Raw genomic sequence first — 24405 nt, 5'->3', positions numbered from 1 at the left:
ACATACTAGATATGTTGTGTGTGTGTGTGTTTGTAGCATGTCACAGCTCTAGGCACTAGTTGGAAAACTTTACCCAATTCTAGGCAATACAACATGAAGGCCAAAGGGCAGATACCAGAAATGAGAAGCCTGGAGGAGGACCATGAACAAACAGGAAAAAGGGGATGGCTGCATAAAGACTAGATAGGAAAAACTTGTGAGGAGGCTGTAGCAAACCCCATGTTGGTGCTATGAAGGTAGACTCTCAGGAGAACTGGAAAACCATTCCCTATTCCCAAAGAGAGAGAGAGAGAGAAGGAGAGATGAAGGGAGAGAGCTGAGAGTGCAGTGGGTGGGAGGTCAGCCTTCCCTATAGGCAAGGGGACTGGGTTACCTACCAGGCGCAGTTCAGGAATGGAGCGGCTCAAAGTCCATTCCTGGCTATTGATCACAGCCTCTGTAACGGGAGAAGGGCAGTAAGAGGGGAGGCTCCTGGCTCAGAACCCCCAACACTGAGCCACCCCTCCTCCCTCTGCAGCTTTCCAACCCCCCCCAACCCTGCCTGCACTGGAGAGGTGTGTGCAACAGACAGGTTTGAGGGTGGTCCCCAGGCCTCCCATCCCAGCCACTCTCCCCCAGCTGTTGCTGCCGCTCAGTGGTTGCTTAGCAACGGAGCTAGCAAGGCAAAAATACTTCAGTTGGCATCTCCCTTAAAGCACATCCCCAAACGCGCGTCCCGGCCCCAGACAGGGAGACCAGGGCTCTGACAGTGGCAGGTTCTTCCCTCTGGAAAAAGAATAGAAGAGGAGCTCCTCCCTAACCCACTGGTTCCCAGGGCAGACCCTGGGAGGAGGTGCTGAAACACAGAAGAGAGTGTGTCTTCCCCAACCTCCATTCCACAGGAGAGAAACTGAGGTGAGGGGTTTCCCTCCCCTTCTTCAAGGTCAACGGCACTGTAGCCCTGGACCCCTCCCCACAGCCCAAGGGAAAGAGCTAGGATTTTCCTATGCCTCCATCTCCCACACCCTCCCCACAAACGCCCTCCAAAAGAACTGTGGGGAAGGGCTCCATCGCCTGGCCGAGAGAAGCCACAGGCCCGGGGGGAAAGGATGCTCCTTCCGCCAGCCAGGTCCAGCCCCCGCGCCTGACACCGGCCGGACGTTCCCGGGGCGCCGCAGCTGCGGCGGGAACTCTGGGATCCGGAGCCATCTGCTCCCACCCGCTCCGGAGCCAAACCCCGGGGGCCGCCTCCGCTCCCGGACCCGCCTCCTCTCCCGGGAGTGTGAGCCGAACCAAGAGTCTCCTGCCTATCTCCTCCAGTAGGAAAATAGTAATAATAATAGACACCCTGCCCCCGTAAAAAACACTACCTTCCCCGTACCGCCTCCCAAGTCTCCCGGGGTACGGATTGCCTTTGCAGCAGTTCCGCCCCACCTGACTCACTCCAGGGTCAGCCCCGGGTGGGTTTCAACGCGGCTCTGGGGAGGGGGTGGGCAGTGGGGGAATGAGGCTTCCTATCCGCCCCCTCTCACTTCACATTTAAATATTCTGCACGTTCCAGCCCCTGCGGACTCGCGTACCGCCCAATCCGCCTTCACCGCACGAAAAACATCACTAGCCTGCTCTCAGCCCAGGGGACGACTGGTCCCTGGCGAGAAGCTGCCTGCAAGGTCACTGTCATGCCACCTGCCCCAAGTGCTCAGGGGAAACTGAGGCTTCCTCATCCCCTTCACCTTCAACGTCGCTCTAAACACGTCAAAGCCCCGTTTCCATGCTCCCAGAGTTCAGCTGAGGCTGGAAGTGGGGTCCTGGGCTTCTCTGGGAGCAATTTTCTAGTCACTCTGATCAAGGACGTTATTTTCCCAGAAAGCTCTGAGGCTGAGTCCCTCTGAAATCAAGTCCTTTCTCCTGTCGCACAATGTAGCTACTCACCCCGCTTCAGGACTCCTATTCTTTGCCCCAGTCCTTGGCAGAGGAGTGAGCTTGGTTCATCCGCCCACCCCAGAGAAAAGCTTCCCTAGTTTCCTGGACCTCGCTCCTCCACCCCAAGCTGAGCATTCCAGGTACCCTTCCCTCCCTGTTCTCAAGCCCTGACTCAACTCACTAGGGGAAGCGCGGAGCTCGGCGCCTAGCAGCTCCCTGGACCCGCTGCCAGAAGACAGGCTGGGGGGTCCGGGAAGGGGCCCGGAGCCAGGAAGCCCTCCTGTGCTCTTGGTGAAGATGCCGCTGATAAACTTGAGCATCTTGCGGTCACGAGTGGATGCTCGGCCCCCCTCCCGGCCCCGTTTCAGCCCCGGAGCGGGAGGCTCCAGAGTGATTGGAGGTGCAGGCCCGGGGGGCTGCGCGGAAGCAGCGGTGACAGCAGTGGCTGGACTCGGAGTTGGTGGGAGGGTTAGCGGAGGAGGAGAGCCGGCAGGCGGTCCCGGATGCAAGTCACTGTTGTCCAAGGTCTTACTCTTGCTTTTCCGAGGGGACAACTTCCCTCGGGCTCCAGCCCCAGCCCCAGCCCCGACCCCACCAGAGGTCGAAGCTGTAGCGCCCCCTCCCCCGGCGGCGGCGGCGGCGGCGGCGGCGGCAGAGACCGAAGCTCCAGTCCCGGCGCTGCTCTTTGACCCCCTGACCCTGGGCTTGCCCTCGCTTTCGGGCCATGACAGGCGGCTACCCGCGCCCTTGCCCCCGCCGGCTTTGGCTCCACTCGTGGTCACGGTCTTGCAAGGCTTGGGAGCCGGCGGAGGAGGCGCCACCTTGAGCCTCCGGCTGCCGGTGCCAGGGTGCGGAGAGGATGAGCCAGGGATGCCGCCGCCCGCCCGGCCTTCGGGCTCCGGGCCGCCCCAGCTCGGGCTGCTGAGTAGGGGGCGCCGGGAGGAGGTGGGGGCGCCCCCAGGCTTAGGGTCGGGGCTCAGTCCCCCGGAGAGCGGGGGTCCCGGAGGGACGGCCCAGAGGGAGAGGCGGCGGCCGGGAGCGGGGGAGACTGGGCGGGCCGGACTGGCCGGAGCCGGGGACAGGGCTGGGGGCTCCGCGCCCCCGGTGCCCGCGCTGCTCGTGCTGATCCACAGCGCATCCTGCCGGTGGAAGAGACGTTCGTGCCGCTTCTTGCCCGGCTCCTCCGCGCCTCGGGGGCTGCCAGGATCCCCAGTCTCGGAGCCTCTGGCACCGGCGGCGCCGGCCGCGGCCGCAGACGGAGAAGGCGGCGGCGGAGGCACCGACTCGAGTTTAACCAGGGTCAGCGAGATGAGGTAGGTCGTTGTCCGGCGCTGAAGCGCGCCCGCGCCCCGGCTCATGGGGCCCGGAGACCCCCGAGCTGGGGAGGGGAGGGGACTCCCCCGGACTGCCTCAGGGGGGCCCGGCCATGGGGCCGCCCTGCTCGCTGCCCCCAGCCCCCGGACCCCGCTGAGCCCCCGGCCCGGCTCCGCTGTCGCCGCCGCCTCCGCCGCCTCCGCTTGCGCCCCCCTCCCATCACATGGAGCGCCCCCTCCCCATGCTCCCCGCCCTGCGCCCCCACCCTCTTGGAGCCCCGGGACCTTGGTGCTGCTCCAGGGAGGCGCGCCGGACCGTCCACCCCGGCCTGGGTGGGGGCGCTGAGATGGGTGGGGGAGGGCGCGGAGGACAGTAGTGGGGGCAAATGGGGGAGAGAGAGGAAAAGGGAGCAGAAAAGGGGACCGGAGGCTAGGGGAAACGAACCTGTGCGGGGGAGGCAGGGGCGGGGAATTGGGACTCAAGGGACAGGGGCCGCGGATGCGGTCGGAAAGAGTCTAGAGGAGGGTGGGAAGCTAGTGGGGCTGGCCGTGCGGGGGATTCGCAGGGGCGCGGGGAGGATGCTGGGGAGATACAGGAGGCGGCGGGGGAGGAAAGAGGGAACGGGAGGTGGGTGGGAACCCACGGGTCTGGGGTCTGGGAGGGGAGGGGCGTGAGATCCGGGCGAAGAGTCCGGGGGCCTCGCCTGGGCTCGGCTTGGTCCGGATGCGCGCTGTGTCCGGGCGCTCCCCTCACATTGAGGAGGAGGCGGCCCCCAGGCCCCCCCACCCTATCTCCCCCCCACCTTTTCTCCACCAGCACCGATGTCTGCGAGGGCGGTGCAAAATCCAGGGCTGGATTTCTCTCGCAAATCCTGGGCTGGATTTCCTGGGACTTGGACTCACCTCCTCCAACAACCTAGCCCCCTCCTCTCGCGCACCAAGGTTAGGAAGCGCGATTGTGAGGTATGGCATTTAGGGATAAGGGTGAAAATCGATCTATTGGGTGGACAGGGGCCGCGGTAAACAGAGCAAACCCAGGGTCACTGCCAATTCTGGGGAAGATGAAGTGGGAAAGTGGGGGCCCTGAAATCCCTTCCCCCAGGATCTCTTGTCTCCCCCAGGTACCTGGACGGTTCCCTTTCTCATGACCCAGCTCCCTTTCCCACTCACACCACCACATTTAATACTTTGACGGGGCCAAGACTTGAGCTCGACTGTCCCAAAGTGAACTTGGAAAATGTTCCCCAGGGATGGGGACAAACATGGAACTTAGCAGGGTAGGAGAGAAGGGAGAGATCTGAGTGCTGGAGGAGCCCAGGCCACAGGGTAAGTCAAAGGCTCCAGCTCTAGGAGGAGGGAGAAGGATGTGCCTTAGACTGATACCCCCCCATGCCAAAATGCATCCAGTCTCCATAGCAACCGTAGCTCCAAGAGTGCCTCAGAAACAGCGGGCAGAAGCAGAGAGGAATCCATGTGTATGGTGGGTAGGGGACCAACCGGGGGATGCTGAATTAGTGGAGGCACTGCCCTGACACCTGGTTACCCACAGGTGGAGGATTTCACTCCCCAAGTATAAGGACCCTTCAGTTGAGGCAGTGAGAGCCGGCCTCTTCAGGGTTCCCTTTCAGTCTCCTGAGGTTTGCTGAGTGGGATTCTTTCAGAAGATTAAAAAGGAGGCAGGCAGAGTGAATGGAAACCGTCTGCTCCGTGTCCCCCACCCCTCTAAGGGTCTTGGAGTTCAAGGCTCTCTATCCTCCAGCCAGGTGAGAATCCTGAAGTGGTTAGGCCAAAGTGGAAAAGAGGTTGAGACCCCTTGGGGATGGGGTAAGATGGGCGAAGGAAGGTCTCTCTGCAGCCTTGGAGACCCCTTCCCGGGACTTGGGGAGTCACAGCAGTCCCCTGATTTGGCGTCCCACCCTCCTGACGCAGCTGAGACTATAATAAGTGCTGCCGTGGGCGGCTCTTGGAGGCAGGAGCCCGCAGCGTGCTTGGCCTGGTGGGGGGCTGAGGGTGGGGGGGCTGAGCCAGGATGCCAGGAGCCCTTTGTTCTCCCAGAGGCCTGTATCCAATCCCTCCAATGTTCTGTCCTGGGGCTGAGCAGTTTCTCCCTCCCTCCCTACAGAACCAGGATGACACCATCCCCAGGACAGGAGACCCTTCAGTAGTGTTTTTTGATGGAGAGGGTGAAGGAGAATTGTTGGCTCTGGCTTAAACTTCCCTCCTTTGATGGCCTCGGTTTTCCTTTATGTTCAATGGGAACAGAATACTAATTCTTAGAGAAGGAGTAAAACAAATCACTTATGAGGAGTGAAGCCTTCTCAGGGATTTCCACCTCCACCCCTCCTTACCCTCCTCCCTCTCCAGAGCTAAGCACAGCTTTTCTGCCTGGCCTAAACCACTCTTCTCCTTTATTATTATTATCATTATTATTTTTGAGAGGGGTGGGGCTTAGAGTTTCTCCCTAGGAGGCCCCATGGCCCACTCCCCCTTGGTCTGCCTTTCCAAACACTAAGGCTGTCAGGGGAAGCTTCAGGTGTAGTTCCTGGCAAAGGGTGTGGAACAGGAGGTGAGAGGGGCACTAGCCTCCAAAGAACAATGGGAAGGGGATCATCAGACTGTCCCACTAGGCATCCAAAGCAAGCTGTTCCTTCCCCAAGTTATACTCTGGTGTACCAGCAGAGAGGTCTGGCAGGAGGTGTCCTTGAGGGAAAGAATGATCTCTTGACCACCACCCAGGTAGGCAGGTAACAATGGAGAGGACTGAAATGGCTGGAAGAGATCAGGATATGATGGAGGAAGTGTTTCCACCAGATACCTTTCATGAGCAAAGAAGGCTGCTTTTGTTACCTCTTTGCTGCATCAGAGGTGAATGGAATGACAGCGAGCTGGAACAACCTCCAGTTCCACCAGTTCCTCAGTGGTAGGGCCTTGTGGATGGAGAGAGGCTGTTCCTGCCAGGGCTCCACCACAGGACTGAAGCCTGGGGTGGGCAGGAGGATGTGGCGGATGGTGTTGCCATGGCAGCACTTCCTCCCTGTGTTGTCATCACTTGCTCTAATGGCACTAAGGAGGTAGAGCGGAAGGTGTGTGGGGGGAAGACAGGAACAGGAGCAAGGGCAGGAGAGGGGACCAAGAAGAGTTCTGGGGACCTATCTGCACTTTGGCTCTGCAGAGCATGGTGTGTGAGAGTTAGTATGCGCTTGGGAGCCTGAGATTCTCTGCATGGTGTACTTCAATGTGCATGCGTGTGTGTGTGTGTGTGTGTATGTGTGTGCATGTGTTTCTCTCTACAGCTGGAGAACAAGAGGTCACTGATCCTTAGTGGGTCCTGGGAATGAACTCATTATCCAGTCCCAGAACCTGCTGCCCCAGACTGCTTCCTGCTCTGGACTCCCCAGGCAGGGAACAAGTCTACCATGAGTCTGTCACAGCCTATCTTCCCCATGCTCACACATTTCTTCATTGCCAAGAAGGTCAGCTCAACAGGGACCTGTATTTTGATCTCCTGGGAGAAGGATCAGAGCAGGGAAAGAGAAAGAATGATACCTCCCATGTCTTTTTCCATCCTCCCTAAATGTATTCTTTCCCAGAGTCCCATCTTGGGGACTAGGAAGTAGCTGACTGTGAAGTGATATATGATACAGCTAACCCTTCTATGCACCCGCTAGTCCCCGATACACCCAAGTTGAGGGCTGACCTTTCTCTTACCTCGAATGCTGTCCAATGAGGCCTGGATGCTGTCCTGGAGTTCGGGGTCGTCCACCCTCTCTGCCAGCTTCCTGAGGCGGTTTAAAGCCTGCTTGGCCACCTCATGTCGTCTGACTTCTGCTCTCACTGCAGCTACAACAAACTGCCTCTGGGCATGCATGTTGCCCAGACCTGTCTTGCCAGGCTAACAACCACCTCTGGCCCTGAGGCCCATGGCCCTACAGCCCCCAAACCTCAGAAGGCCCCTTCTGCTGTGCCCAGAACTCCCCGCCCCTGCCCGCCCTTCCGTCTGTCGACCTCACTTCCTGACTGGTGAGTTTCAAACCCACAGCCTGGGACAGCACTACCTCCTGCACCTCCCACCCCCTCTAGTGTTGGCCCATCAACCCTGCCAGCCAGTCCCTGCTATGATTTCCCAGCCAGGTGGATGGAGAAATCTTAACAGTGTCCCAGGGCCTCCTGTGGAAGGTGGCTAATTAAGATGGGTGTTGGTTCTGGGAGAATATGGCAAGCTAGGTCTGAGGTGCAATCCTAAACTCTTGATGACCTGCAGATTTCAAACTCTCACAGGAATTCATGCACATTTGGTCTGTTACCCTCACAGCCCTGCATTCTAGTATACACTTGTACCCATTGCCCTCTCTACACATCCCAATGAGCCCTGTATCCTTATGTCTTACAATGTAACCCTTTTTCAGGCAGCTACCCACTGAGGCCACCTCCTGTTTAAAAGGGCCAAGTGAGGCCAGGCGTGGTGGCTCATGCCTGTAATCCCAGCACCTTGGGAGGCTGAGGCAGGAGAATCACTTGAACCCAGGAGGTGGAGGTTGCAGTGAGCCAAGATCACGCCACTGCACTCCAGCCTGGGTGACTAAGCGAAACTCCATGTCAAAAATAAATAAAATAAATAAATAGGCCAAGTGATTATGGGGAAAATCAGTTATGAAGGAGGAAAGTAACCTATAAAAAGACAAAAACTACCATGTTCCATGTCCAATCGCTTTCATAATTAACATGTCTATAACACTTAATAGTTTACAATATACTTTCATATATATTATCCTCATGACAGCCCTGAGGAGTAGGATTATTTATCCCTATTTGCATAAAAGGAAACTGAGGCTCAGAGAAGCCATTAAGAGGTGAAACAAAGACATGGATTTAGGTCTTCTGATTTTATTTTTACATTTTTATTTTTATTTTTTACCAAGCACGTAAAGCCCAGATTGGTTATAATTTTGATACCCTTTTCACTACACCACACAACCAAAATGCTTGTCAACCAGTTCCCCTTCTAATATCATTGTCTTGCCCTTGATTTAGGACCTGAAAGAAAAGAAGGTAGATGAGGAACTGAAGGAGACAATGAAGATGGGACTTGGGGTAGGAAGGGGATGGAGGTGGGGAGTGAGGGGGTGGGAGGTAGGAGGTAGCAGGTAGTTTGACCTAATTACTTTGTTTCCACCGGACGCCTGTAATCATAGCACTTTGGGAGGCCGAGGCGGGCAGATCACCTAAGGTCAGGAGTTCGCCACCAGCCTGGCCAACATGGCAAAACCCCATCTCTACTAAAAATACAAAAAAATTAGCTGGGTGTGGTGGTGGGCACCTGTAATCCAGCTACTCGGGAGGCTGAGCCAGGCAGGAGAATTGTTTGAACCTGGGAGGTGAAGGTTGCAGTGAACTGAGATCGCGCCACTGCACTCCAGCCTGGGCGACAGAGGGAGACTCTGTCTCAAAATAATAATAATGATAATAACTTAATTACCTTGTTTCAAGACCCAAACACCTCTCTCACCCTGTCAAACATCTATTCTCCTGCATACCTTTTTGGTATTAATTTCTGTAAGAGTTTATATAAATACTGTGTAGTTAAAGATAAGGGAATTGAGGTTGGAATTGCCCACAGGAACCTGTAAAATGACCTGAAAAGTAATAACTAACATTGAGTGTTTACTATATGCCAGGTACTGTTCTAAGTATTCTACATATATTAACTCATTTAATTCTCACAACCCAAGAGGTAGGGTGTGTTGTTATTTATCCCCATTTTACAGATGAGGAAACATGCACAGACAGTTTCTAAGTGCCTGGCCAAAGGTTACGCAGCTAGGAAGTGGCAATCTGACTGTGGCAGTAAGTCTATAGAATCTAAGTACACACAAACTTAAATCATTCTGTTGAGTTGATTGGAGGGTTTTCTTTTTTGTTCCTACTGTTTCTTTCTCCTGGGGAAGAGAAGGATTATGCCTTTCCCTACCCCCGTTAAAAGGACGGTTTGTCAAAGCACTTACTAGATAATAAAGTTATTGATCAGCCTACCCCCAAGTGAAAAGGTGGAGGCTCCTTCCACTTACATTTATTTAAATGAGACTCTTCCTCTTGCCTGCCGTTTTTTGCAAGCCCCAGATCAGGCGTGTACTCTGAAAATGCTGAGCACACCCCTCTGTGCACTTGTGGCAATGCCACATACAGGAATGCACTGGCCTGAGGCCGCTATTTCCACACTGAATTTCTGGTATATTCACACCCCTTTAGGAGGAGATATGGAACAGGGCATGGGTACTAGCGGACACACAAACGTGTGATGATTTGCTGGGTGTTGCTGTGTCCAACCCGCGGACTCTGTGGCCGGGCTAAATAAGCTCAATATGTGGCTCCTTTGGGTGTTCCCGTGCGTGACGCAATAACAAAACAATGGCGTCATCGTGAGGTCACTGCAGAACAGGGGTAAGGGGGTGGGGAAGGGCCCTCCTTCTACGGGCGGAGCCCTTTTTGCCCAGCTCTCGGAGCGGCCCCCTACCCGCCCCTCCCGCCGTCTCCCCTTCACCTAAGTTCCTCCAGAGCCGTCTCCCTCGAATTAGCCCTCTCCTAACTCCGACCACAGAAAGCTCAGCTTTCAACCCAAGCTTTTGGAGTTTAGGCTGTAGTCCCTAAGAGAATCTCTAGAAACCCTGCCCCTAGTTTTAAGTTTCGCCCAATGAAAAAACAAAAGGAGAGGGACAGAAGGCGGGTCGGTGACGTAATGCGGGTTGATTGGCATGCAGGCCTTGGACGTCCAGGATTAGCCACGCATTTCGCCAATCCAGAGGCAGGGGAGGGACGGTGCAGGCGCAGAGAATTGGGTTTGGCTGGCCTCGATTTAAAGAGACAGAAGCTGTCGGGGTCCTGGAAGACGGTCCCCAATACCCTCCCCCCAAGTCCTTGGGACCACTTGGGTCCCCAGAGCTGGGGAGATGGTTTGTGGCGGCTTTGCCTGCTCCAAGAATGCGCTTTGCGCTCTCAACGTGGTCTACATGGTGAGGTTTTGGAGGTGGGGGAAGCTTCAAGGCGGAAAGGCCCCGTGGGGAGAATCTCTAGGGTACTTCCGGTGGGGAGAGGGGTGTATGGGGGTTCCAGGAAGATTCCCAGGAACTTCCGGCGACGAGGGAATTCCTGGGGACTTCCGTGGGAGAGAGGAGACTTCCGGTTGATTAAGGGGGTTTGTCTGGGGGTGGGGGAATAAACTGAAGGCTGTGGGCGTAAGTTCCATACCTCCTTCCTGTGAACTTCAGTTTCTCCCAAACTGGAAGTGATAGGATGATCCTGAGGGTTCAGCTTTTGCATTCATACTACCATCCCTGCCACCCCCTCCCCCCCATCCTAACCTTTGGGAGTGCCTAGGGATGCTCCCGGTGCGGATAGCACCATCCCCAGCTCCCATTCATACACCATTCCATTATTCCTTCCCCCTGCCCCGCTCCCAAGTCCTCTTGTAATGGCGTTGGGCTGTGCCGCATGCTAGAATTCTTGAGATGTATCCTGCTCTTTCTTCGTAGCTGGTGAGCTTGTTGCTCATTGGAGTGGCTGCTTGGGGCAAGGGCCTGGGTCTGGTGTCCAGCATCCACATCATCGGCGGAGTCATTGCTGTGGGAGTCTTCCTTCTCCTTATTGCAGTGGCTGGACTGGTGGGTGCTGTCAACCACCACCAAGTCCTGCTGTTCTTTGTATCCTGACCTGAAGTGATGGGGGCAACTGGGCGCTTGGGAGGGCTGTCATCTAAGGAAGATGTTAGAAGGGTAGGGGACCTCAGGGATCTTGGACACGTCTCCTTGCCCTGCCCTGTCCCATAATCTACGAAACAAGAGCTGATTTGATTGCTTTCAATTTGACATGGTGGTGTAAGTTCTATGAACAGATGAGACCAGACAGTTATTATAGATGAAACATAAAGGAATCTAGGACTTTTTTCCATAACCTTTCCTCTCAGTACATGATCATCCTTGGTTTGGTCTTCATCTTCCAATTTGTAATCTCTTGCTCATGTCTGGCTATTAACCGAAGCAAACAGGTAAGACAGTACCCTTTCAAGTACTTACTTGCTTTTTAAAATTTTCCTCTTAACCTCGAACTCCTTCCTTAGTCTGGCCCCAACTACCCAAAGATCATCCTTAGGTGCACTGCTTCTGGCCTCTTGGGCTATTTGCTTCCTCTGGGATGTCTGGTTAATTTTCCATGAGGATGATCTAGAGAACCTCAAAAGGTAGATATTTATCGTGTCTATAATTGTTGCACACCATTATGCTTCTGTTTGACTTCCTTTGCTGGACTAGGGAAATTGAGGCACTTGAACTGATAACAGGATGTAGGGAGACTTAATTTCCCTCTACCCATATCTTTCAGACAGATGTCATCAATGCTTCTTGGTGGGTCATGAGCAACAAGACTCGGGATGAACTGGAAAGAAGTTTTGATTGTTGTGGCTTATTCAACCTCACAACCCTGTATCAACAAGATTATGATTTCTGCACTGCAGTGAGTGTGTTGGGGGTGGTGCAGCAGCCAGGGGAGGTAGGAAACTGGGTAAGGACAATGCCCAAGTTGGCAAATTTAGTTTGAATGTCATTGTTTCTCTCTCTACAAGCCCTCTTGTATTGGGGCTGTGTGTTGGTGGGAGGTGGGGGTGGATGGAGGCTGGGGAATTAGCCAAGTGGGATTTTAGTTTGTAGGACACTGGTCAGATAACAGTAAAGTTTCTAGGGACATTCGGCATAGGTATTGGTGACTAGCAACTTTACATTCACAACTTTGCATTCTTCACGTTTTATCCTCAGATCTGCAAGAGCCAGAGCCCCACATGCCAGATGTGTGGAGAAAAGTTTCTTAAGCATTCAGATGAAGCCCTGAAAATCCTAGGGGGTGTTGGACTCTTCTTTAGCTTTACAGAGGTAACATTCTCCAGTTCCCTCACACACATCCTTTTTAACTTGAGACTGAGAATTAATTGATACTTATCTCTCTCCCTTTGTTCCTACAGATCCTTGGTGTTTGGCTAGCAATGAGATTTCGGAATCAGAAGGATCCTAGAGCCAACCCCAGTGCCTTTCTATGAGACTTTGGATCCTTCTGACTTCTCTTCTGCTCTCTCTAAGCTTTCTCTTCCTCCCTTAGGGAATATCTAGGGTCTGTAACTGTTTTGGTTTGAGAAAAAGGAAAGGCCCCTTGTCACATCCTCTAAAATTGATGGAATAGCAAGACTTTATGCCTTGACATATTTTAGTGGGAGCCAGACTATAAGGAATAAAAGGAAAAACTTTCTCCCTCTCTCTCCAAGAGGATATGGGAAGCTTCTAGGAGTGCATAGGATGGGGGCTGGAGTCATTCTTAGCTGTTTCCCTTCCTCCTCCGTCCATATACTGGATCACCTCAACATACCCTGGTGTGGCTCTAAGGGTAAATCAGGGATAGAGCCAAGGAGAAAACAACCAAGAACTCTTTCCTGTAATAAGCAGGATCCAGTTTGAGAAAGTTTAGCGAATATAAAAGTAAAAGCCATTTAAAAATCTATATTCTTTTTTTTTTTGACACAGAGTCTTGCTCTGTTGCCCAGGCTGGAGTGCAATGGCATGATCTCGGCTCACCGCAACCTCTGCCTCCCGGGTTCAAGTGATTCTCCTGCCTCAGTCTCCCAAGTAGCTGGGATTACAGGTGTGCGCCACCACGCCTGACTAATTTTGTATTTTTAGTAGAGACAGGGTTTCACCATGTTAGTCAGGCTGGTCTCGAACTCCTGACCTCAGGTGATCCACCCGCGTTGGCCTCCCAAAGTGCTGGGATTATAGGCATGAGCCACCACGCCCCGCCTAAAATCCATACTCAAAGAAGCAATTTCAGTTCCTTTCTAAGCTTTGTCAGTCAAGGGGCTCCACTGACTTCCTAGGCCCTGTAACTTAACCAGTCTTTAAGGTTTTGCAGGAAAGTCCCTTTTTCCAAGTGGTTTTTCCAAATCGCACAATGGCAAAGCCAAACAGAGGAAGAAACATTAAAAAAAAAAAAAAAAAAGACCATTATTTCTGTTTTGTTTTTCCTGTATAAAAAAGGACCCCAAATATAAAGGTAGGGAAAGGGACAAGAGGGAACATACCCCTTAGTGTAGAGAAATGGGAAGGAGAAGGAGAAGCCTCAAAAGGAGAGGTGGGAGGGGAATGTCATTAAGGCAGCAAAGTAATCTCTGTAGAAAGATGGAGGAGGAGCCTCCATAGCCTCAGAGATAAAGGCAAAGATTGCCCTCTCAGTGTCCAGAAGGGAAATGGCAGCTTTTCTTCCTTCCATGGCAGCCACTCCATTGCTCACTCCGGATTACCTTCATCCTTATGTAGATAAGAGTGCTGCAGAGCTCGAAAGGCAGAGATTCGCTTGTGTGGGTTAAAAGTCAGCATTTCCTGAGGGGAGAGGCAAAGGTCAGAAAACCATGAAGAAAACAGAGAGACTTCTGCCCACCCACAACAATACCTGGGATGAGCTCTCTTCTTTTTTCTTCTTTTTTTTTTTTTTTTGAGACGGAGTCTCGCTCTGTCACCCAGGCTGGAGTGCAATGGTATGATCTCAGCTCACTGCAACCTCCGCCTCCTGAGTTCAAGTGATTCTCCTACCTCAGCCTCCCAAGTAGCTGAGATTACAGGCGTGTGCCACCACCCCCGGCTTATTTTTGTACTTTTAGTAGAGACGAGGTTTCACCATGTTGGCCAGGCTGGTCTCGAACTCCTGACCTCAGGTGATAGGCCCACCTTGGCCTCCCAAAGTGCTGGGATTACAGGCATGAGCCACCGTGCCCAGCCAGGATGGGTTCTCTTCTATATCCTTCTCTGTGGGTGGCTATTTGCAGCTGTAATAAAAACTACAGCCCATCTACCAAGCAAGTTTCATTAACCACAGTGGCCAGGGCCCTGCATACTGCTCTGTTTCTTTCCCCAGTCTCTATTTCTTTCCCTATGCCCACAGCCATCTCCAGTACCAGCAGCAGCTGTGCTCCCGACTCCTCCATCTCAGGTACCACCGACTGCACTGGGCGGGGCCCTCTAGGGGGAAAGGCTCCACGGGGCAGGGATACATCTCGAGGCCAGTCATCCTCTGGAGGCAGCCCAATCAGGCTGTGGGGGACAGGAGAACTCTGGTCAGGAGGGTCCTCCAGTTCCCATCCCCATGGGCAGAGCCAGTTGCCATCCTGGGTTCAGCAGAAAGAGGACTCGGAATAGAAAATCTTTTTCTCCCATGTTGGTCACTTACTCAAAGATTTTGCCCAACTGGTCGGCTTCAGAGTTTCCACAGAAGAGAGGCCTAAGGTGAGAAGGGATATAAGGTAGCAGTCATTTTCAAAGATATCTTAGTTGAATGGTTACTGCTTAGTGGCTCAAAATAGGAAGTATAGGGAATAAAGGCCAATAATTCCAGCACTTTGGGATGCTGAGGTGAGAGGACTGCTTGAGCCCAGGAGTTCTAGATCAGCCTGGGCAAGCAAGACCTTGTCTCTTTAAAAAAAAAAAAAAAAAGAAATGCCAGGCGCAGCGGCTCATGCCTGTAATCCCAGCACTTTGGGAGTCTGATGTGGGTGGATCATGAGGTCAAGAGATCGAGACCATCCTGGCCAACATGGTGAAACCCTGTCATTACTAAAAATACAAAAATTAGCTGAGCATGGTGGCGCGCACCTGTAGTCCCAGCTACTCGGGAGGCTGAGTCAAGAGAATTGCTTGAATCTGGGAGGTGGCGGTTGCAGTGAGCAGAGATCGCACCACTGCACTCCAGCCTGGCGACAGCAAGACTCCATCTAAAAAAAAAAAAAGCCAGTCATGGTGGCGTGCACCTGTAGTCTCAGCTACTCAAGAGGCTGAGATGGGAGGATTGCTTTAGCCCAGGAGGTAGAGGCTACAGTGAGCTGTAATTGGGCCACTGCACTCCAGCCTGGGTGACAGAGTGAAAACTTATCTCAAAAAATAAATAAATAAATAAAAAATAAAGAGAATAAAGGGATATGAAGTTCCTAATTCCAGAACATTTCAGAGCTTTCTGCTATGGGAAGTTAGTAGTACGCAAGTAAAAGAATGGGGCCAGATGCAGTAGCTTATGCTACTTTGGGAGGTAGGGGTGGGAGGATTGCTTGAGTGCAAGAGTTTAAGACCAGCCTGGGCAATATACTGAGACCCCGTCTCTACAAAAATATTAACAAACTAGCCAAGCATGGAGGTGCGTGCCTGTAGTGTCAGCTAGTTGGGAAGCTGAGATGGGAGGATCACTTGAGCCCAGGAGGTTGAAGCTGCAGTGAGCTGTGATCATGCCATTGCAATCCAGCCTGGGCAACACAGCAAGCCCTGGTCTCAAAAAAAAAGAATGGGCATGGTACGGATGTGGTTTATGAACAAGCGATTTGGGGAATTCAAGGTAGTCCAGGGTATGTGGGTCCCATACTTTCGACGAAACATCTCTGCAAAGATACAGCCAACACTCCACATGTCCACAGGTGTTGCATATGTGGACTGCAGAAGAACTTCGGGAGCTCGGTACCAGAGTGTAACAACCTAAAGGGAATAGGAAGAATGGATGGGGACCCCATGGGTTACCACGAAACATAACTTGCTTGACTGAACACATGAAGCACATGACTTCTCAATTGCTACGGGCAATCACTCTCCTACTCCCAACCAGAACCCATTTTGGTACCATCTTTCTACTGACCACGGGTGTAAGTGCCATCTGGTAGCTGTAGATTCTGGCCAGGCCAAAGTCAGCCAGCTTGACTGTTCCACCACTTGTCACCAGAATGTTCTCTGGCTTCAGATCTCGGTGAACGATGCAATTGGCATGAAGGAAATCTAGGCCTCTTAGAAACTGGCGCATCAGATCCTAGTTTCAAAGGGGAGGTACAGATGCACTGGAAACTAGGCACCATACCTGAAATCCCAGAAGGTTCTACTACAAAGGTCCCAATCCACCTCTCAATGCCTACCAACCCCACTCACCTTGATGGTTTCGGCTGGCAAGCCTGGTGGGGGTGCCTTGTCCAGATATGTCCTTAGGTCCTGGTCTACATGCTCAAACACCAGGGTTACCTTGATCTCCCGGTCAGTTCGGGATGTGGCACAGACGTCCATCAGCCTGACCAGAGTAAATGCTCACTTTTCAATCCCCTTTAACCCAACATGGCCTCTCATTATTTCCTCAGGGTCCCCACTTCTCTACAGATCATCACACCCCACCTATAGGCTGTCTTTTCCCTTTACTCCCCATGCCCAACCCTCCACCACCTTCTCACCGGACAACATTGGGATGCTCAAAAGCCTCCAGTCGCCTCAGTAAAGCCACCTCACGAACTGTGCTGATGGGAAGGCCTCCTCCACCTCCTCCTCCATTGGGGACTCTCACACTCTTGAGGGCCACAAAGTGGCCACTGTGGGGATCACGGGCCTTGTACACTGTCCCATAGGCACCGACACCAATTTCAGCCACTGGCTCATATCGAGAGGTAGCCATTCTCAGATCAAGGGAGACCCTACAATCACAGACTCCTATCACCAAAAGTCGCTTACAGAGTTAGGATGGTATGAGCCTGCAGCAACAAAGGGACTCCCAAAAAAAAGCACAAAGAACACCACCAGCATCCCATCCCCCGCTCCCAGTCTTCCTTGGGGCCGGCCCCAGAGATAACACAATGACTCAATACCAACCCCTCCAGCCACGTGAGGCCCTGCAATAGAAAACGCTTTTTCCTTTGGGACAATCGCGCCCCGCACAAAGATCACACATGACACATGCCTTGCATCGAAGATCCTACACCTCAGTCCCTAAAATTATACTTTCCCATGACCACAAAGGCCCGACTTCCCGCCCTTGAGCGACCCTTCCATAACCAGCTCGCGAAACGAACGCGTGGAAAGCTGTGAGGGGGGCGGGCACTGGTTCTCATTCCTGGGAAGGGACTGCACTTACCTCACGCCAGGCCGGGGTGCTGTGGGGGCGGCCCGTTATCGGGGCCCCGGAGCCGGTTCCTACGGCCCCATACACCCGAGCTCGGTCCGGAGCAGCTGGACGCAGAGGGCCCGACCATAGACACAGGCCGCAAGCTAGAGAGGCCCCCTCACCCCCACCCTCACCATGTGACCAGCTGCCAAAGAGGCGCGCAGAAACTGGGAGGGCGGGGCGAACGCCGGACGTTCTGGGCACGTGACCGCCACCCATGCGCTGAGGGGCGGCCAGGAGGCGCTTCGACTGGGAGGAGGGCGAAGAGTGTAAGGGGGCGGAGGGGCGATGGCAGCCACGTGATCTGTTGCTATCACACGTGACCGCTTGACATTGCTCTGAGGAGCAGAGGTGTGGTTACGCGGCGGGCACGTGACTGGCTGCCACAACCCCCGCTGCAGGGGGGGAGCGGCGAGGGGGACAAGAGAGGGTGGAGCCCGAGGCGGTGCCATGGCAACCTAGGCCACCCAGAGCCCAACTCCCGGCTGAAGGATTGTCTCACTACCGGTCTGAAGGCTGAACTCCAGTCTCACTACCGGTCTTTCAGCCTGTCTACACTGGGGAGAGGGTGGGAGTTGGGGTACCAGAGGTAATGCTGTCACCTTTTCGCTCCACCATGAGAAAACATACTCTCATTTGTGTCATTGTTTCATTCATTAATTCTACAACATTTTACTGAGCGCTTGCTTCCAGTGTGTATGTGGGTTTTTATTTTGTTTTTGGTGTCTGTCACTGGCCCTTTAAAGTAGTGGTACGACTATCTATAAAGATGTAGCCAACAATGGGGTCTTCTAAAATAGGGAGTAAACAATGCCCATTTGAGGGCAAAACTACGATTAAAGGATGACGGAAGGCAGATTAATACAGTAATCCAACAGGCTCAGTGACAAGGTAATCCTCTCACTTTTCCAACTTCCAAACCTCCCTGGGAGTGTTAATGCAAAGACCTGAGGCCATCTGGCAGAGAAGTTATTGATGAGCAGGAGACAGGAATACTTGACCTTTAAGTTTTTTGTTTTTTTTCCAGTAGGAAGGTTCTATGATTATGTGATATTTGTAGGTGTGTATATATGCTTCTATGTATATATGTATGTATATGATATTATTTATCACATGTCATATATAAGACGGATACAGGATTGCACATGTGCAAGAAAGTTACCACCACACCCCCTGCACCCTCCAGACCACCACAATGAATGAAAATGACATGTCCCCTTCTGCAAACCTTGTGACTGCTCATTTGGAGTTATTGTGCTTCCCTCTTTTTCCCTAGTGCCGCTTTCTTAGCACTTAGCACTGTCCAGAACACACTTGTTCCCAAATGGCCTCTGCCCAGACACCTAGGTAGACACAAGTAGATTTCTCCTACTTTGTTTTATTGGCTCCAAGGTCTTTATCTCCCAGCCCTTTGGGGGCATGGGAGTAAAGGAGGAAAGCGGTTAGTGTCTCATTTGTGAGAATTTGTCTAAAATCTAAAGCCATTTTATTACCCTATTTGCCACTCCTTCCACTCTAACTTCTGTTTTCCTTAACCATCTGGCTGAGAATATAAGAGTTCAAACTAGAAGATGAATATAAACCATGATTTAGAGCAAAATGGAATACATATTAATACAGATGCCTCCTCTTTCCATCCCGATACTTGTAGCCCTGGGCCCCTCCTGGCAAAAGCAGCTGGAACACTAGTAAGAAAAACCTCAAGGACTGAACTGACTAAGGGGCTCAAGAGGTGAATGTTTTATTGGCTACCTTGCTAGGGGTGGGTGCTTTGTAAGCCTTCTGGAAGGCTAAGATAATTGTCTGTGAGTTTTTCAAACTCCCTTCCCACACCAGCATTCCCCACTTCAGCCTCACCTTCCACATAAGACCTTCACAGCTTACTGTCTTTGCAACAGAAGACGTCCTCTCTGTCTGCTTGGGTCCCAGCCCCTTTTTCTGATTCATTCATTAGTCCATCCAAAACATTTGAATACTTCATGGGAACATTACCGTCTCTCCATCACTTTCTATTGAGGAACCTTAATTTGGCAGTCTGTCCCAGACTCTGTCCCCTCCCTTCTTCTGTTAATTACTCTTTCACTAATTAAATTTTTTCCCAGTATGTTTGACCCAATGAGCTCCCCTGGAATCCCTTTTCCCTCAGCTTTGCAAAGGGGAGGAGAGGGAGAATGTAAGTGTAAGGCATAAAAAAATGTAATGGGGGTAGAACTTGGTCTCAGAGTGAAGTCTCCATAAAAGCAAAGGGGTAAGTGTGTGTATTGTTCACTTCAGTGTAGTGGAGGTGAGGGCAGGAGAGTACCAGGAAAGACACTCCCATCCCTTTAGCACGCCTACCTCCCCTGCTCCCTCCCTCACCTCCTTCACACATTACAATCACAGGCTTCTGTTTCTCAGACAATCCGATTCCATTCCTTACACACCTCTCTTTCCCAGTCCTCATCGAGCACACTTTTCAGCCCTTTGGGTAAAGTGTATATTGCTTGAGTCCCACCCCTGCCCATGTACCTCCCTCACACCTCCGACACTTGCACAGCTCTTTCTTTGCACATTCCCATTTTGCACAAGCCTCTCCCTCCCCGGTACACCTGCGTCATTTGACCACTCACCTTCCATGCTCACCCGCTCATCCCCCACTCCCAGACACACACCTAGTCAACTCGTGTGCACACTCCCCTTCCTTGGCCACTCCCCTTCCTCCACCCTCCTCGGGCTCCCACACTTGCCCCCGCCCCAGGGGACACCTGCTCGTGCGGGGCAGGGCGGGGATGCGCAGCCGCGGCCCCTTCTCCTCTCCCCCTCCCCGCCCCGCCCCTCCCTCCATCCTTCACCCGCTCCCCGGCGCCCGCCCCGCCCGCCCGCCACTCCGGGGGGGTCTCCGCCGCCGCCGCCGCCGGAAGGAGCCGCCATTTGCCACCGCCGAGCGCACGGGCCGAGCCAAGCCTGATCCCGGAGCCGGAGGGGGACTGGGACCGAGAGAACGGCGATGGGGGGCGGCCCCGCCGCAGGAGGACCCGGGCGCGTAACCCCGGGGGCCCGGCCCGCTCCAGACCCAGACCCGCGGGGTGCGGCACCCTGAGCCCCCCTCCCCGCCCCCTGCCCTGGCCATGGCCGCCCACCCCGCCGCCCCCGGGCCGCCAGCCCGCTCGGCCCCGCAAGCACCGGAGCCCCGGCGGTGGCAGCAGTGAACGGCTGTCGCAGGCCCCGAAGACCCCGGCCCGGCTCGGCTCTCTAGCGCGCGCCCCCTTCCCGGCCTTGTCCTCTCCCCTCCCCCCGCCGCTAGCGAGCCCCCCTTGCACGCTGCCCCCCGCCCCCGGTGTCCGGACGATGCTCAAGTCTCGGCTCCGCATGTTTCTGAACGAGCTGAAGCTGCTGGTGCTGACAGGCGGGGGGCGGCCCCGGGCCGAGCCGCAGCCCCGGGGGGGCCGGGGAGGCGGCTGCGGCTGGGCGCCCTTCGCTGGCTGCTCCACCCGGGACGGCGACGGCGACGAGGAGGAGTACTACGGGTCGGAGCCCCGGGCCCGGGGCCTGGCCGGCGACAAGGAGCCGCGGGCCGGACCCCTGCCGCCGCCCGCGCCGCCGCTGCCGCCCCCGGGCGCGCTGGACGCCCTGTCGCTCAGCAGTAGCCTGGACAGCGGACTCCGAACCCCTCAGTGCCGGATCTGCTTCCAGGGCCCGGAGCAGGTCAGGCCTGGGCACCTGGCCGGGCGCGGAGTGTGGGGGCGCGCACCTGGGGTGTCAGCGTAGACCGCGAGCAGGCGCGGCGCCTAAGGAGGCTGGGCGGGCCCCAGGACACGGAGTGGGAATGGGGTGAGGCCGAGGGGCTGGCAGGGGACTCCTGGAGCGCTTGTTTGTGTGGGAGGGTCAAGGGTCCCCAGGAAGGGGTGGGGCTTTCTCCCCGGAGAGCGCAAAATCCCTCTCACCCATTAACAGGGACTGCTGTTCTCTCCTATTTCCCTCGCCCCAGGGTCTCCGTAAGCTAAGGGGACCTGTTCTCTTGCAGGTGGGCAGAAAAGAGAGTGCTTCTGTGCCCCCCTTGAAGGGAGGGGCCCAGCCAGCGCCCTGGCTTAGCTCAGTATTTCTCCCCGTGGGGCACTTTTTTTCACTTCCCATTCTGCAACTTTCTATCTCATTCTAAAGAGTATTCTTTGTTAAAATTTTATGGGCAAAGTTGTCCCAGAATAGTGCCAGGGGGTGTCTCTGTGTAGTGAGAATTGATTCCATGATTAAAGGGAAACACCCTTCACTCCCACCTCCGCGATTTCTCCCCTTTTTAGTACGTGGAAACCGAGGACCATAACCCATCCCAGTTTGCGCCAGATCTGTGAAGTAACTTTACAATGATGGGGTGGGGGAAGGAAAGCATGGATCAGAACCTCTAACACTCCCCTCCCTCCAGATCCTAAGAGGAAGCCTTTCTTTTGAGAAGTCTTAAAGACTACCCATCCCAAATTCTAGGAAAAGAGAAGACCCACTCCTTCTCCCCTCTAATCCCCCCATCCCTTTCCATCTTTCATCTCTTTGGTATGGGAAGTTTCCCTTGATCTCCAAGGGAAGCTTCTTTTCTGCTGCAGCCTTACTTAGCCTCTTGCCCTGTCTTGGGTGAAAGGCCTGAGTTATTTAAGGTGGGAAAGTGACCTGAAGAGGAGGTTTCCCTGCGGCTGAGTGGGGTCGGGGTGGTGATGGCTGACAGGGCCCCTCCTCGCTCTTCCTCCAGGGGGAGCTCTTGAGCCCCTGCCGCTGCGACGGCTCAGTGCGCTGCACGCATCAGCCCTGCCTCATCCGCTGGATCAGCGAGAGGGGCTCCTGGAGCTGTGAGCTCTGCTACTTCAAGTACCAGGTCCTGGCGATCAGCACCAAGAACCCATTGCAGGTGAGGTGCAAGGAGAGGACTCGGAGATTGGGGGAGGACCTTTTAGCTATTGGACTCAGGGACCCTCCAGGAAGCCTATTTCCTTTACTCTTTTCCCAAAGCCACCCTTCCCCGCCAGTTACCACAGTCTCCTGTGTGTCTGTATATCTTTCCTAAGCCCTTAATTTATTCACAGAGATATTTATTGGGTGCCACTTATATTCCAGGCACTGTTCTAGGCACTGGGACAATCACCACTCCCCACCCGCCACAAAAAAAAAAGAAAAACGAAAAGAAAAAAAAATGCTGGGCGCGGTGGCTCACGCCTGTAATCCCAGCACTTTGGGAGGCCGAGGCGGGCGGATCACGAGGTCAAGAGTTTGAGACCAGCCTGGCCAACATGGTGAAACCCCGTCTCTACTAAGAATACAAAAATTAGCCAGGCGTGGTGGCTCGTGCCTGTAAGCTACTCGCGAAGCTGAGGCGGGAGAATCCTTGAACCCGGGAGGCAGAGGTTGCAGTGAGCCGAGATCACAGCCACTGCACTCCAGCCTGGGCAACAGAGCAAGACTCCGTCTCGAAGGAAAAAAAAAAAAAAGAAAAGAAAAAATGATGTTGATGATGATAGCAAATATGTAGTGTTTTCTGTGTCAAGTTTTGGTGTGTATTAACTCTTAATCTTCACAATAATCTTATTAGTTAGATACTATTATTATCCCCTTTTACAAACGAGGACACTGATGCACAAAGATTTGAAAACTTACCCAAGGTTACTTAGCCAGTAAGTGATGGAGTCAAGATTTAGGATTCAAATCTAGATGTTTTGGTTTCAGAGCACTTGCCCAATCCTGCCTTTCTAAAGTAAGACAGACAAATGGTGTCAGACAAGTGCCACATTCTAGATTTAATCAAGGCACAGAGAAGACAGATGTTGATCCTGCCTGAAGGTTTTAGGGAAGGTTCCTGGAGCACCCTGCTCTTCAGGGCCACCCATCACCTGGCCCTCCATCCCTTTCTGGGACTCTTTGGAGCCCTTTCTCCCACACAGTGGCAGGCCATCTCCCTGACGGTCATCGAGAAGGTCCAGATTGCTGCCATAGTCCTGGGCTCGCTCTTCCTGGTTGCCAGCATCTCCTGGCTCATCTGGTCCTCACTCAGCCCTTCAGCCAAGTGGCAACGACAGGATCTGCTCTTTCAGATCTGCTACGGCATGTATGGCTTCATGGATGTCGTCTGCATAGGTGAGGGCACCTCTCTCTCCTTTACCTGCTCTGTATCTTCCTCTTACACACCTAACTCCCCTGCCCATCCCCTCAGTTTCCTGGCCTTATTTTCTGCCACTGTAGCCTTTAGTGCTATCCTGGTGCCCCCTCAACCCACTTCCCTGCTTCTCCAGGGCCCTTTGCAACTGTATCTTCTCACTCTGAAGAAATGCTTGCTTAAGTACCTCTGGCCTAGATCTAGGCCACAGTTAACCCTGGATTTCTTATCCCTATTGCTCAGGCCTCATCATCCATGAAGGCTCCTCTGTCTACCGCATCTTCAAGCGCTGGCAGGCAGTGAACCAGCAGTGGAAGGTCCTAAATTATGACAAGACCAAGGACATAGGAGGAGATGCAGGGGGAGGGACGGCAGGGAAGCCAGGCCCCAGGACCTCACGGACGGGCCCCACCTCTGGGGCCACGAGCCGCCCCCCAGCTGCCCAGCGCATGCGGACGCTCTTGCCTCAGCGCTGCGGTTATACAATCTTGCACCTCCTTGGGCAGCTGCGGCCACCAGATGCCCGTTCCAGCTCCCATTCTGGCCGAGAGGTTGTCATGAGGGTCACTACAGTCTGAACTGGACTCCAGGAGCAGGGATCTTGAGTCAATGCATCAGTCAGAGAAGAGCTCTCATGGCTGCTGGAGGTACCAGCTGGACAAGGTGTTTGGGGCATGCTGCCCCCGTCACCGAGGATCTGTGTGGGTAGCCTCAAGCTGGAGACATTGTCTGGCCTCACTGCCCACTGGGTAGAGACACCTGGATGACATTTCAGTACCCGCTGGCAGCTCCTCACACTCATCCAGAGACGGCCGGTGGGCAGGCGGGGAGAGCAGCTTTCCTTCCCTGGAGAGAACCGTCTTTACCTCAGCTCCTAGGGCCTCCAGCCCCCCAGCTCCACCACGGTGACTTGGTGAAGGGGGACCAATGCCAGAAGAAAGGGGCTGTAGACCCCTATTCCCCACCCCATGGCCACAGGGCATCTGGCAATAAGACTAGTATACATTGACCTCCCGTTCCCTGCATGAGGGCGGGGACTTCCCCCTGCTCCATCCCCCCATTGCATGGGGGAAGGGCATAAAGAATCATTTATATGCA

The 24405-nt window shown here is 53.9% G+C and overlaps 4 protein-coding genes across 11 annotated transcripts in view; 2 read left to right on the top strand and 2 right to left on the bottom strand.

The window, feature by feature from the left end:
* Window positions 1-7174, bottom strand: part of AGAP2 (ArfGAP with GTPase domain, ankyrin repeat and PH domain 2) — an 18400-nt gene extending 11226 nt beyond the window's left edge. For 2 of the 5 annotated variants that reach the window (XR_010129483.1, XM_031016640.3), the window contains exons 1-2: window positions 2084-4028; window positions 378-436 (exon numbers count right to left, since the gene is read on the bottom strand). Coding sequence is in view for 2 of the 5 variants with exons in the window: in XM_031016640.3 (XP_030872500.1) it covers window positions 378-436; window positions 2084-3260 (1236 nt within the window). In the remaining 3 variants the exon portion in view is untranslated. Of the gene's footprint in view, window positions 1-377; window positions 437-2083; window positions 4030-6923 lie in introns of those variants that run through there. The other 3 variants (XR_010129485.1, XR_010129484.1, XM_031016641.3) reach the window with 3 other exon arrangements.
* TSPAN31 (tetraspanin 31) lies at window positions 3136-13760 on the top strand. Of its 3 annotated transcripts, none has more exons than XM_055359254.2 (6): window positions 3136-3215; window positions 10742-10909; window positions 11173-11253; window positions 11586-11717; window positions 12017-12130; window positions 12220-13760. In XM_055359254.2, the coding sequence occupies exons 3-6, from the start codon at window positions 11176-11178 to the stop codon at window positions 12292-12294; spliced, it is 399 nt and encodes a 132-aa protein (XP_055215229.1). In that variant the 5' UTR covers window positions 3136-3215; window positions 10742-10909; window positions 11173-11175; the 3' UTR covers window positions 12295-13760. The 3 variants fall into 3 exon arrangements, with proteins under 3 accessions (XP_055215229.1, XP_004053509.1, XP_018893641.1); XM_004053461.5 differs by lacking the exon at window positions 3136-3215 and adding an exon at window positions 9953-10222; XM_019038096.4 differs by lacking the exons at window positions 3136-3215; window positions 10742-10909; window positions 11173-11253 and adding an exon at window positions 10011-10222.
* CDK4 (cyclin dependent kinase 4) lies at window positions 13253-17502 on the bottom strand. 2 transcript variants are annotated; one of them, XM_004053458.4, is made up of 8 exons: window positions 17166-17502; window positions 16492-16728; window positions 16199-16334; window positions 15915-16082; window positions 15648-15757; window positions 14469-14519; window positions 14197-14332; window positions 13253-13624 (listed from the first exon to the last, which is right to left on the bottom strand). In XM_004053458.4, the coding sequence occupies exons 2-8, from the start codon at window positions 16707-16709 to the stop codon at window positions 13532-13534; spliced, it is 912 nt and encodes a 303-aa protein (XP_004053506.1). In that variant the 5' UTR covers window positions 16710-16728; window positions 17166-17502; the 3' UTR covers window positions 13253-13531. The 2 variants fall into 2 exon arrangements, with proteins under 2 accessions (XP_004053506.1, XP_055215227.1); XM_055359252.2 differs by lacking the exon at window positions 14197-14332 and having other exon boundaries at window positions 17166-17389.
* MARCHF9 (membrane associated ring-CH-type finger 9) lies at window positions 16988-24405 on the top strand. Its single transcript, XM_031000608.2, has 6 exons — window positions 16988-17115; window positions 17218-17464; window positions 19851-20879; window positions 21913-22068; window positions 23096-23288; window positions 23551-24405. The coding sequence occupies exons 1-6, from the start codon at window positions 16988-16990 to the stop codon at window positions 23883-23885; spliced, it is 2088 nt and encodes a 695-aa protein (XP_030856468.2). The 3' UTR covers window positions 23886-24405.

The sequence above is a fragment of the Gorilla gorilla genome, chromosome 10 (assembly GCF_029281585.2).
Source record: "Gorilla gorilla gorilla isolate KB3781 chromosome 10, NHGRI_mGorGor1-v2.1_pri, whole genome shotgun sequence".
Lineage (NCBI taxonomy): Eukaryota > Metazoa > Chordata > Mammalia > Primates > Hominidae > Gorilla > Gorilla gorilla.
Note: the sequence above shows the minus strand (reverse complement) of the source record. Positions and strands in the feature narration are given on the sequence as shown.

Bases quoted from the DNA above. Each gene is read 5' to 3' on its own strand.
- CDK4 (XM_004053458.4), bottom strand. From the start codon at position 16,709: ATGGCTACCTCTCGATATGAGCCAGTGGCTGAAATTGGTGTCGGTGCC. The intron at 16,083-16,198 runs GTGAGTGGGGTT...CTTTGAAACTAG, and splicing joins TGCCAGCCGAAACCATCAAG to GATCTGATGCGCCAGTTTCT. The intron at 15,758-15,914 runs GTCAGTAGAAAG...TATTCCCTTTAG, and splicing joins AGATGGCACTTACACCCGTG to GTTGTTACACTCTGGTACCG.
- TSPAN31 (XM_004053461.5), top strand. From the start codon at position 10,160: ATGGTTTGTGGCGGCTTTGCCTGCTCCAAGAATGCGCTTTGCGCTCTC. The intron at 10,910-11,172 runs GTATCCTGACCT...CTTTCCTCTCAG, and splicing joins ACCAAGTCCTGCTGTTCTTT to TACATGATCATCCTTGGTTT. The intron at 11,254-11,585 runs GTAAGACAGTAC...CATATCTTTCAG, and splicing joins CTATTAACCGAAGCAAACAG to ACAGATGTCATCAATGCTTC.
- MARCHF9 (XM_031000608.2), top strand. From the start codon at position 16,988: ATGCCTTGCATCGAAGATCCTACACCTCAGTCCCTAAAATTATACTTT. The intron at 17,116-17,217 runs GTGAGGGGGGCG...GGGGCCCCGGAG, and splicing joins AAACGAACGCGTGGAAAGCT to CCGGTTCCTACGGCCCCATA. The intron at 17,465-19,850 runs GTAAGGGGGCGG...ACACACACCTAG, and splicing joins CTGGGAGGAGGGCGAAGAGT to TCAACTCGTGTGCACACTCC.